Source organism: Eleutherodactylus coqui, chromosome 6 (genome assembly GCF_035609145.1).
Source record: "Eleutherodactylus coqui strain aEleCoq1 chromosome 6, aEleCoq1.hap1, whole genome shotgun sequence".
NCBI classification, from domain to species: Eukaryota; Metazoa; Chordata; class Amphibia; order Anura; family Eleutherodactylidae; genus Eleutherodactylus; species Eleutherodactylus coqui.
In genome coordinates, this window is record NC_089842.1 from 140049108 (window position 1) to 140061702 (window position 12595).

At 40.8% G+C, this 12595-nt stretch overlaps 1 protein-coding gene across 4 annotated transcripts in view; it reads left to right on the forward strand.

Moving 5' to 3' along the window:
• LOC136632689 (pleckstrin homology domain-containing family A member 7-like) overlaps positions 1 to 10034 on the forward strand; it is a 212777-nt gene extending 202743 nt beyond the window's left edge. For 3 of the 4 annotated variants that reach the window (XM_066607737.1, XM_066607738.1, XM_066607735.1), the window contains exons 19-24: positions 1132 to 1232; positions 1463 to 1642; positions 2721 to 3086; positions 3475 to 3581; positions 3702 to 3808; positions 8212 to 10034. In XM_066607737.1, the coding sequence (XP_066463834.1) occupies positions 1132 to 1232; positions 1463 to 1642; positions 2721 to 3086; positions 3475 to 3581; positions 3702 to 3808; positions 8212 to 8717 (1367 nt within the window). In that variant the 3' untranslated portion in view covers positions 8718 to 10034. The remainder of the gene's footprint in view (positions 1 to 1131; positions 1233 to 1462; positions 1643 to 2720; positions 3087 to 3474; positions 3582 to 3701; positions 3809 to 8211) is intronic. The other variant, XM_066607739.1, reaches the window with a different exon arrangement.
• Positions 10035 to 12595: the final 2561 nt, after the last annotated feature.

Consider the following 12595-nt stretch of genomic DNA (forward strand, 5'->3'; position numbering starts at 1 on the left):
GGCTCATTAGATACCGATTATTGGGGCCGATGATAAAAAAAACTTCTTCTCATATACCTAATTTTAATTATATGTTTCATCTGTAATTCTTTATTTTCATTTGTAACTTTAATATATTTTCAGGATGTTAGTAATAGTTAGAAGTTAATAATAAATTCAACAGTTTAACGGTTTAAAAGAAGACTATAATTTTTTTTTGCTGATTGTTTCTTTATTAACCATAGACCGGTTTTATTTTTATACCGCATTTAAGAAAGTCGATTTATCGAAATATCGATAGTTTTCCACCAATATTTTATAATCGATTTGTTCAGCGATAATCAATACTATCGGCTATCGATTATTTTTGTGTCGATGTCCCAACCCTAATCACTCATGTAAAAGTACCTATTGTAAATAATGGATGCACACACCTGTTACCTCTTGTAGATCAGTACAATAGCTATGCTTTAAGTGTTAAAGGGGTTGTCCGACTTCTTCAAATTTTAGCTGGACATGCTCTCCATGTCTGAAAGTAACAAACCAACTTATTCTCTCCTCTCCCGACTCCCCGCTGTGTATAGTACGGTGACTCCAGATCTTCCAGTGTTGTAATATCTACAGGCTGCAGCAGCCTGTGTACCAGATGTCAGACTGCTGCAGCCAATGACAGAGCTCAGCAATCGAATTGCATCCTTAAAGGTCCAAACTTTCAACAAAATATTGCATTAACATGCAGCAGTGAATGCCATAAAGAAAAAAAAAAACATGCTCAGTGTCAGAACTGTAGATTTTCTTGTCACTTCCGATACTCGAGGAAACAACTTGAATAAAAAGTGATTATGAAACCTCGTGTACCCCATAACTGTATCAATGGGAACTATGGTTTGCCTTGCAAAACACAAGCCCTCAGACAGCGCCATCAACAGAAAAATGTTATTGGGTCAGAATTTGGTGTGAAAAGCATTATATTTTTACTAGTAAAACATAATGAAAGCTTTATATATTATTGCCATAATCATAGTGAACCACAGAATAAAGTTAACTTGTCATTTTTTACCACACTGTAAGTATGTAAATGTCAAAACTTTTTGATATAGCCAAGACCATTATAATATATTGAGTCATCTTATTAACTTTCTTGTATTTAAGATGCTGCCTTGCCTATCAAGGATGTGGCAGATGCTCGACCAGTTCAGTCTTCCCTCCCAATACCAATACCTACCAGTCACAAGATGACTCTAGAGCCAAAGGTATGGTATTTATTGGTGAATATGTATATTTTTCCTTATTACAGCCAAAATGTAAAAATTTCACTATATATATATATATATATATATATATATATATATATATATATATATATATATATATATATATATATATAAATATTTTTTTTAATTATCATATATATATTTTTTTATAATAAATTATTTATTATTATATATATATATATATATATATATTTTTTTTTTTTTTTAAGGCCTCACCACCCAATGTGCCAGAGATGGGAACAGTTCGGAAGCAAAGAATGAGTGCTGAGGAGCAGATGGAGAGAATGCGCCGGCATCAGGAGGCTCAGATTCATGAGAAACCCAAGCCTGGTGTTACAGCACAACGTCAAAACTCCCAGAGGTCCACAACTGGTCCAATAGGCGGCAGAGTGAGTATTTCATGATGGAGCAATACTTTGCAAGTTGTAAAGGTTGTGTTTTTCTTTTTTTTTTTTTTTTAAATGATTGATTGGCGGCTATTAACGTGGTGTTTTTGTGTATGTCTTGGGTTATGGATGATTCCCTCCCTCCCCCCCTCAAATGAGATTTAGACGGAACCCCAAGAAAAAAAACTATACCCTCTGCTCAAGCAGAGGCCAATACGGATTCTGTGCAGCTTTCCCTTAGTTTCCAGCATTTGTGACAGCGTATAATGTGGGTAGCCCCTAATTTCTAACTTGCCCAAAACTTTATTTGTCTGTCTTTGCTAACAATAGGTTGAGATATCTAGTACTGAATTATGCTTAAATGATCTGATTTTAGAAAACCCCTTTTTTACACATCTTGTTAAAGTGACCCTCCGGTCTCTGGAAAGAATTCTGTCCCGAGACTCGAGGGGGCATATTGCCTACAGTTATTCTCTGCCATCCCTCCGATCTGCCGATTCCTGGTCCGATTTATTGGTTGTCTGAGTTGGCTGCTGCAATTTTCTAAATAGCTGATGTACTGCTTGATTGCCCAGTGCTGATCAAGTGAGCAGCTCTGCCCAATCAGAGAGCATGTATAATGTATTGGTAGTCTAACACTACCAGTGCACTCTGGGGTACTAGTTAGTCTGAAGATTGTGTATTCCATCTTGGACTGCCAATTAAAAGGACTGGGAACTGGCAGAATGGAGAGACGGCAGAAAAGAACTGCAAGTAATATACCCTCTTCCCCCTCTGGGACAGAGTTTTGTCCCGAAGCCAGAGGGTCGCTTTAAGGAATTCTGAGTTGATAGGAGGGCCCTCCATTCAGTACCCTTTCATTTTAGCCACAGCACTGAGCAGCTACAATGAAGGCCTTATTCTCTGGAGGACCCAACATGTTCATCTATTACTGAACAGCAAATTTGATCTTAATGGGTAGTATGTAATGCTTCATTGCCTTGTGGTAGAACTGCACAGAAATGAAGAACGTACTGCCATATTTCACCACATCTGCATGCTGTAGATCTCTTCTAATTTTGTATCTACCATCTTCCTATAGTTGAGATCATCTTCCTCGGATTCTTCAACAAGTTCTCAACAAGTAGATAAAACGTCTACAGAACAAAGAAAACCAACACTGGTGAGGGTCACTGCTTCCTTCTACCCTAGCAACACATCCGCAGCAATGCATGGAAAGTCTGGAAGCGTCAATGCTAAAAAGGCCTCACCGGATACATTGCCTGAGGACCCTACCTACAGTGTTGTCATGGAACCGCAGACCGAAAACATTACCTCAGTAACAAGTCATGAGATCTCTCCGATGGTAAAGGTGACTCCTCCGTTAAGAACAAGCAGTAAAATTGTCACTGCTGCGTGCATGCAACTGAAAAAAGATATGCACAATGGCAGCTACAATAAGCAGGGGGTAAGCTTCAAACAAAGTATTGTTTGCATGCTAGATCCATTGCTTCTACGCTGCATTATAATATACTGCAGGGATATGTTGAGGGCTAGCCTAAAAGGCAATTTTAACTGACAAGGCTGCTTTATGCTGGCATGGGGGTGCACAGAGTCGCGTCTGCCAGGCATGAGACTGTATGTTATGTGTTGACTATGAGCTCGCTGTGTGGATCTCAGAAGAAGAAGAATCTGCTTGAAGCGGCTTATGAGAATGTAATGTGATAGGTTTGGAGCATGTTGGGTATTTGGCAGTTGCATGCATGCAGTACTCCACAGCAGTCCTGCTCCATGAAGTGGCATGTTTCGGAGTGAAGTCTTGGCATATCTGTGAATACAGAATCTTTTAATTGCAGCTCAGATCAGGTAAAGAAGCCACAGCGACTGTCAGAAATCAGTCTGAAGACATAGAAGGAATGCCAAAGAGTGGAGACAGACTGAAAACAATCATGTCTAGGACCAGGTACTTCCATGAATACTAGTAGGCAGAACATATTCTATCTTTGTTAGTAGAATGACTTTGAGATCTAACATATATGTCCTGTATTTTACTATTGTTAATTTGTGCTTTTTAACATTTTAGCCCTGATGAAGGCTACACCATCTCAATGGAGGGAGAGCGGGAACGGATTGTCAGTCTGTCCTATACGCTTGCCTCAGAGGCCTCACAACGTGGCAAAATCCTTACAGGTGACAATGTTACTAAACTATTGCTTTCCTACAGTTAACCATTTTTATGTAATCTGTAAGGATTTTTGTTTTCTTTCCAACTCTGCGTTTTGTTGGTACACTTTTTATTCAATAGGGATATTCTAGCCAAAAGGCTTCCATACACACTCAGTCAGAAAAAAAATCAATTCCATAGAAGCAGTTGTCGGAGTTGAATGAAACGTTCTCTGTGTGATTGTAACATTGATATAAGTAAGGGATTACAATATCAGAGCAAAAGGAGAATTGTAGAAACTTGAAGGGAGGCTCTAGTACCCTGTTGTACCGCCTCTAGCTTGTATTCAAGATGTGATACAGGTGGGCTTGGAGGCTCTAGTACCCTGTTATACCGCTGCTAGTTTGGGTACAAGTTGTGATATGGGCAGGCATGGAGGCTCTAGTACCTTGTTGTATCACCTCTAGCTTGTATGCAAGATGTGATACAGGTGGGCACGGAGGGTCTAGTACCCTGTTGTACCACCTCTAGCTGGGATATAAGATGTGATACGGACAAGCATGAGGCTGTAGTACCCTGTTGTTCCGCCTCTAGTTTGGATATAACGTGATACGGGTGGGCATAGAGGCATACCGGTTCCGTATGGTATCCTTCAGCATATCGGTCCACATTTGCTGTAACTGAGCCTCTAGATCGTGCAAACTCGTAGGCTGTTGAACTTCGTCTTGCAGATGATCCCATACATGTTCTATTGGCGATAAATCTGGAGACCAGGCAGGCCACAGAAGTGTGGCAAAGTTAGGGAGGCATTCCTGTGACCCATCCTTGATGTGTGCAGCTGGTATTATACAGCTGGAGAATGCCTCTTGGAAGCTGCCATGAGAGAAACTCATGTGGCTGCAGGATGTCTTGAATATATCGCTGAGCTGCCATTGTCCCTCGTACCCTTACTGGGGTGACCAAAACAATTGCCCGTGCCGGACCTAAATGGTGCCAGACATGCCCCATTCACTTTAATTGTATCCACTCAGCTTCCAGCATGCCCTCCAGTATTTTACTGTACAAGACAGTAAATTATGCTACACTATTTTATCTGGAACTTTCTGTGAACAAAGCCTCCAGCGCAGATGTAAACAGAACTTAGAGATTTTCCAATTTATTACTTTTATATGGTTTGGGGCCCTCATTGCCAAAACTGCATAAAAGAAATACATTCAGGGTGGTGTGGGAGTGCCATTTTGGAACTCTGGTGCTATGGTATGGTATCTGACAAGTGAAGTTGTCCAGAAAAAAAACAAGCAATAGTTTAGAATAAAAACATAAATAAATCCCAGGGAGCAGATAATTAGCAAATTCTCAGCAACGCATATTATCTCTCACCTATGACGATGGAAATAGAGAGAGCAGATGATTCAAGAATTCCTCCTAATTCACACACTGCAGAAAACGCTGCAGGATCTCGTCCATATGGCTGCTACCTTATGATCCAGTAGATGGTTACAATCTCCACAGGACAGAGATTTCCAGCTGGCATGAAATGCTAAATGAAAGGATCACACACAGTATATTCCACACTTGCTTTCGCACAAATTTGTTAATCATCATCTCAACCATGTGTATTAAGTCATTTCAGAAAAATAGGCTTCACGCCGCCAGTACCGCCTGACCCAGAGGTTCGCCAACAGGCTTCTTCCAAGGCATGATGGCCAGAAACCTCCATGATTGTTAACCTGTTAAGGATCAAGAGCCATAAATTTACACGCTTGGTCCTGGGTTTTATTCCAGCCGATGGTAAAAATACAGCATGGGATTAACCCCTTAAGGACCAAGCGCTGTAAATTTTACGGCGCTTTGCCTGAGCTTTAATCCCACCCGATAGCAGAAATACGGCGCGAGATTAAAGCTTCTGCAATCAAGCAGAAGCAGGTCGGGTTGTCAGCTATTAGTCACAGTTGAGAACCCAGAGGAGAAGGGAGAAGTGGTTTTTAACAAATTCTGCCTTCTCCTTTCCCAGATACATAGCGCCCAATGAGCGCTATGTACTAAGTGAAAGTGTTTCTTCCATCACTTGACCCAGCAATCACGTGACCGACGGGGGATCCTGCTACAGCAGAGCTGCAGGGTTTTAGCAGGCCCTGATCAGCTCTGCCAGTGACTATTGTTACTACAGGGGGATGTTTTCATCTGTAACTGGGGCGCCTATGGATGCCCCAGCTAGAGTGGGAAAGTGTCAAATAAAAAAAAAAAAAAATCACAAAGCCCCATGTGCATTTCCCCCAGAGGTCTTATGATGTCATGGGAGACATAGATAGTAAAAAATAATAATTACATAAATAAGTTAGTTACAGAATAAAATTAAAAATATATACGTAAAGAAAATAACCCAAAGCTGACTCCAAGCAAAACCATCACCGTATGCGCCCTGTAATGCAAAACCATATATATTCTATATCAAAACGTCCGAAACAAAATGAGAATCCCGTTTTTAATTTTAGCGTAAATACCTTAATTTTAAAAAAAAACCTACAAAATGTTAAAATCAATAAAACTACAAAACAGAAAAAAGTAATTGAAAGAAATATTTTAAAAAATGGCCCTATGTCACGAGTAAAAGAACAGCAAAAATAATTTTTGTAGCTGAAGGGAAATAAAATAGGACCGTAAAATTCCTAAAAAGTGCCTGGTCCTTAAAGGGGTTGTCCCGCGGCGAAATCGAAAATTTTTTTTTCGATAGACCCCTGCATTATGCCCTGTTAAAAAGAAAGCATTTGTTAGTTTTTAAAAATAACATTTCGCTTACCTGCATCAGCGTTCTGCAGCTTCTTCTTTTAAAGATGGCGCCCCTGGTTTTCTCCCACGGTGCACTGCAGGTCTTCTCCCATGGTGCACAGTGGATTTTCTTCTCCTGTCTTGCGTTCCACTGCCGATACAGCCACCTCATTGGCTGATCGGCACCACGTGACAGAGGCGGAGCTACGATGATGACGCGCAGACTAGCTCTCCGGCGCGAGCGCGCCGGAACGGCCCCATTCACCAGGCAGAAGACCACACAGCGCAAGCGCGTCTAAAGTAGGCAGAAGACACAGAAATTAGACGGCGCCATGGAGACGGGGACGCCAGCAACGGAGTGGGTAAGTGAATAACTTCTGTATGGCTCATATTTAATGCACGATGTACATTACAAAGTGCATTAATATGGCCATACAGAAGTGTATAACCCCACTTGCTGCCGTGGGACAACCCCTTTAAGGTACAAAACAGCCTGGTCTTTAAGGGATTAAAGCTCCCGCAATGTAGCAGGAGCAGGTTGAATCCTCTGCTGTTACAGTCAAGGACCTGAAGGCAGAAGCTGTTTTTAACCACCTCTGACATATCTTGCAGACTACATATCGCTCAATGATCATGTAACCGCTGGGTGCTCTCTGCAACGGCGAAGCTTCAGGATCCCAGCATTCCCAGCTTAACTCTGTCAGTGAATATTGTTGCTACAAGGGAATATTTGCCTCTGTAACTGGTGCTTCCATGGATGGTGTGAAATAAAAGACACTGTGAATGACTCTCAGAGGTCTTGTATGATGTCATGGTGGACACAGATGATTAAAAATAAAAAATGGATGGATAATATACAGTCACCATATACACCTTGAAATCCAAGACTAGACAAATTTGTATATCAAAATGTCAAACAAAATGAGGAACCCCTTCCTGTACTTTGTTACCGGAAAATACTCCGTTAAAAAAATTATTATAAGTTTAAACTTTTTTTATTTTTTTAGCTTTTTACCCCTGAAAAAACTTCAGTGAAAAGACAGCCCTATAAATCATAGAAAAAAATTGCAGAAAAATAATTTTGGTAGCTGAAGTAAAATCCTTAAAGTGTCTTGTCCTTTTGGACCGAAAAGCATTAGTCCTCAAGGGATTAAATACCCCACACATAAAATGCATAAACACATAAAATCAACAACCATTTATAAACATATAAAATCTATATAAAAAACACTTCTTTATTACCAATCAATTGAAATATATAAAACCAGCACTTTAAAAGTTCAATTTTAAATGTCCAAACTCAATAATTGTCCTCAATCAAAACTACACCTGAATCCTCGTTCATAAAAATTAATGGGTCACATGGTACAAACCGTCCAATAAAAGCAAGCGCAAACTCTCTACAATTAGATCCCTATTAATAAAAACTTAAGGGTCACATATTACAAATCTTCCAATAAAAAACCAACTGCTTATACACCATCTTATGTTTTGATATATATACTATGCATATTATGGCTTTCATGTGTGGTTAAATTGTAAGAATGTGTTTAACCTAATACAGTTCTTGACAAGGATTGAATGGAACTAATAACCTCGAGTCAGAAAAGAATTAAGATGATTGACATTGATTAACTCGTTTTTGTATTTTTCTCTACAGCCAAAGCTTTAGCTGATGACACTGATACGAACAGTGACGTCTCCACATCAGATGAAGCGTACCCATGGGACTTTCTGAAAGATTCCCACAGCAGCAAAAAGCATGAAGTCAGGGACCATTGCCAAGCCACATCAACCAATTCACTTCAAAGTGAAATAACCTATACAAAGAACGATGAGCACGGCTGTTCCTCTGTTCCGAACCAGCATTGTTCTGAAGGAGTCTCTAGTCCCGATATGACCAAAAACCGGGTCAGCAGTCGACATTCAGACAATATACTACACTATGAGAACTGGCCAACACAAAAGCCGGGAGAGAGCAGAGATCACGGGCCAGTCACAAAACAGGAGAGCTCTGCTCTACCCAAATGTAATGGACAGGTGGCAAGTTATGATTTCCTCATAGAGGACTTGCATTATAACCCACTGACTATAAGTAAAGTCGCTGACTTCTGCAAGGAAGAAAGGGAACCCATCCGAATCACACTCCTTCAGTCCAGCTTCTAGATTCTTCAGAGACCATTCGAATCGGGATTGTGTGAATAGACATTGAATAGGAGAAGAGATGGACCTTGAAGGAGAAAGAAAGTTGTTTCATGATGGCACACATTATGTAGAATTATGGGAATGCGAATGAAGAGTATGGAGGAAGTTGGAAATGAAGACGAATTGTAAAGAGTGTAAATAGGTGTACATAGACAGTGCTGAGGAAGTGAGAATGTACAAATGTGGATAAAGATGTGCTTGGAGAAAGTGCCATTGTTGAGTGAGGAAAGTGCTATAAAGACAAGGAGAGTCGTTCTCTTCCGATCATGCAGAAGCACTTGTGAAGTGCTAAACGAATTCTATGTTCTAATTAGCGGTTGCTCAGATGGTCATTTGGGCCGTTGATGACGCTCTGCTAAGCACAGTTGCACTAGATAAGAGAATCTTAGGTTTTGCATATATAGAAGGCAAAGCTGTGAACTATGTAGAATGAATATTTTGAAGGTTTTTTTCACTTGTTTGTGTGGAATTTGTTTCTGTTTCCTAAGACTGCCATAGTCGCCTAAGTTAGCAATATACAGTACTGTACCAAAAATGCTTAAACACTCTGTTATATAGAGTAGTGTAAGGTCATGAAGGGTCATTTCACTCGTATCTGCCCATCATTCATGGATGTCATTGCATCAAGAAGTAATTTTGGGTTTTCTTCAAAAGCAAAAATGTTATGCCTAGCCTTCAACTGCCACCCAAAGCAAAAGGAGAAGATGCATGAAGGTTGTCCTGATCCTTCTCGGGAGCCCAACCAAGCCAATGACAAAACCAGCTGTAATTATTTTATCTTCTTAAACCCTGTACATTTTTGTTTTCTTAAATCAAAAGGCGCCCAGGGTGGTCTGTTCATTTTATGTTTGCTTTAATATATTGTAGTGAAACTGTTCTGTTATCATTCTACTGTTTTGTGAAGAGGGACTGTGTAATGTTAACATACAAGCATAATTGAAGTGTGCCTTTTCATTCAGCCTGTCGGGTTGTATACCTTTCATTTTACCTTTTTTATTTGCCGTTAAAGCCAAATACTGTATTAGGCTAATCTACTGCCTTATTAATAGTATTGTGAATACTGTCTTTGTGTTAACCGTTCCTTTACTATTCTCCTGACATTCGTATTACCAGTTTTCATTTTTATATAGTAACTGCAGAGATCTGCTACTCATTTTTTTAACCTTTTTATAAAGGAGAAAGTTCTGACATACAAAGGAATGTGTTTTATAAGCTTTATACTGTTTTGTAATATCTATGCAAAACCGTGATATGCAAATAAAACAGCAAAGTATGACATCATTTTGGATTTTATTTGATGATGCACTCATTGCCCCCAAAAAATAACGCACCAAGAAGGTGGTGTTGGAATCAAATAATACTTCATACTTGTGAATGTAATGATCTATGTAAGTAGATTAACTGATTACAATATTAGAGTGAAAGGGTAAGTTTATTGGGAGAAAAACGTACAATTCTAAGGAGGCTGTACTACGCTGCTGAACCACTTTTAGCCTGGATACATGATCAGATGCAGTCAGGTATGGAGGTTTACAGACTTTGTATGTTATCCTGCGGCACATTTGCCCACAGATGCTGTAACTGGGCCTTCTAGATCCTGTACACTTGTAGGCTGCTGAAGATGACATCCCAGTTGGTTCCATAAATGCTTGATTGGCAATATATCTCCTGACCGGGCAGGCCAAGGAAGTGTGGCAACCGGGCAGAGTAGGCATTCCTGGGATTCGCTCGCTGTGTGCGGCAGAGCATTATCCTGCTGAAAATTGCCTCTTAGTAGCCCCGCCATGAGAGGTGATGCATGTGAGCTGAAATTGTCCTTTGTACCACTAATAGGGGTTACCGACTGTTATGTACGATGGTTTCCCAAATCATCACACCAGCAGTTGTGGCAGTGTGTTGCTCCACAGCAAAAACGGAATTGAGATGCTTAAAACAAGGTCTCCATACTTTAACACTACTGTTGAACACTCCCATATAGAACCTAGAATCTTTGCCGAAGATTATACCAGTCCGCAAAAGTCTAGATTTCTCGTTTACAACACAACTGCAAACGAAGACTGTTGAGATATTAATAGCAGGATATGCATTGGGTACCATGACCCTAAGTTTCCTTCTGCTAAGTGCTTGGAAATGGACGGGGCAGAGACCGAGTTCTAAAATGAAGGTGACATCTGTAGCTGGATGGTGGACAACAAAACTCCAGGGATCTGCTCATGCTTGTAGGTGTATAATATAATCCTCTCTACTGGTGGTCTCTCTGGGCCGTTCAGAGCCTGTTTGTCAGATGTGCGTGCCTTCGGGTAACCACTGCTTCCAGCACTACCTAACAGCAGAATGGCCTACATATCGGGCAATTGTTGAAACAACCATCCTGCTTCTCTTACTCCAATGATGCGCCCCCTCTCAAAGTCTGTTAACTTGGCAAAATGTCTTCTAAGGCATCATAGAGGCATGTCTAGCAATCAACAAGTGGGTACACTACACAAAAGTAGTCTCTCAGACCCTTTTTATAGGACAATGGCGGAAGCGCGTTGTTTAAAGAAACTTAACACCTGCTGGGGAGGTGACGGGGCTGGGTGTTGTAGTTTTCATACCTGCTTCTTGGGTCCCGCAGTGCTTGCCCATAAAGTCTGCATGCTGAAGTTTTCAGAGTACTGTGCGCGCGCACTACCATAGACTTGTGTAGGAGAGGACGAGCACTGGACTCTGAACAGAACCAGACTTTCATCCAGCACACAGACTTTACAAGCAGGCCCAATGGAACCAGGAAGCGGGGGTAATATGAAAATATGCAAACCAAAACCAGAAAGCATAAACCCAGAAATAAGTATAGTGAAAGAATTTTATGGATCCAGTCCTGTTTTGGCTTACAAAGACTGATGCAAAATATACAAGTGTAAATGAGGCTTTAATGCCCTTTTACACGTAACTGTATGTGTTTTTAACGCGATTGTCAATGGGACTTTCTAATGTTAAAAACGTGTCTTTCAAAAAATGCAAAGCACCAACTTGTGATGGATTTTTAACATTAGAAAGTCCCATTGACAATCGCATAAAAAACGCAGCGTTAACGCACCGTTAAAAAAACCTCAAGTGGGTAGAAGCTCTAAGCAACAGCCGTTCAGTGCTGAACAGCTGCTGTTGATGGTGAATGATGTAGTATTCTGTTTTTAAGCATGCTTAAACTGAACGACTGGACATTTCACTTTGCAGTTCCCTGCACTGTAGGTTGCCTGGAGCACCATTACACATGCAAACTTGTTACAAATCTGTGAAGGAGATGCAGGGCTAAAGTAGCTCCCAGGATTGCCAGGGGCCACTGTAGTTACTCACTGATCAGAAAGCTTACATGATGACTCGCATATCCAGGGACATGAGCATGAAGGAGGTCCAGAAGAGAAGTGAGGAGGCAACAGCAGCACTGTGCAGGCAGGAGGACAGATGTGCCCTGATGTCACTATAGCTAAGAAAGCTCACAGGCAACAGCAGGAATGGGTTTGGACTCTCCATAGAATGCTGCAGAGGACTAAAATTGGACGGGATCTTTCTATTTCAATATGTGAGTACCTCTCAACTTAAAGGGGTTATCCAGTTATAAACTACTAACAGGCCATCAATCGTAAATCATTGAGGGTCTGCCACCTGGGATCTTGCTAATAAGCTGTTCACCAGACCAATGTGCTCATCCTTCTTGCAGGAAGCAGACAGCTCCGTTCTCACTTTCGTGACCAGGCTTGGTACTGCAGGCAAAGTTTCCATTGAAGTGAAAAGGAGCTTTGCTTGTAATACAATGTGAGAATGGTGCTGTCTGTGCATGGAGATGCTTTCTGCAGCAAGCA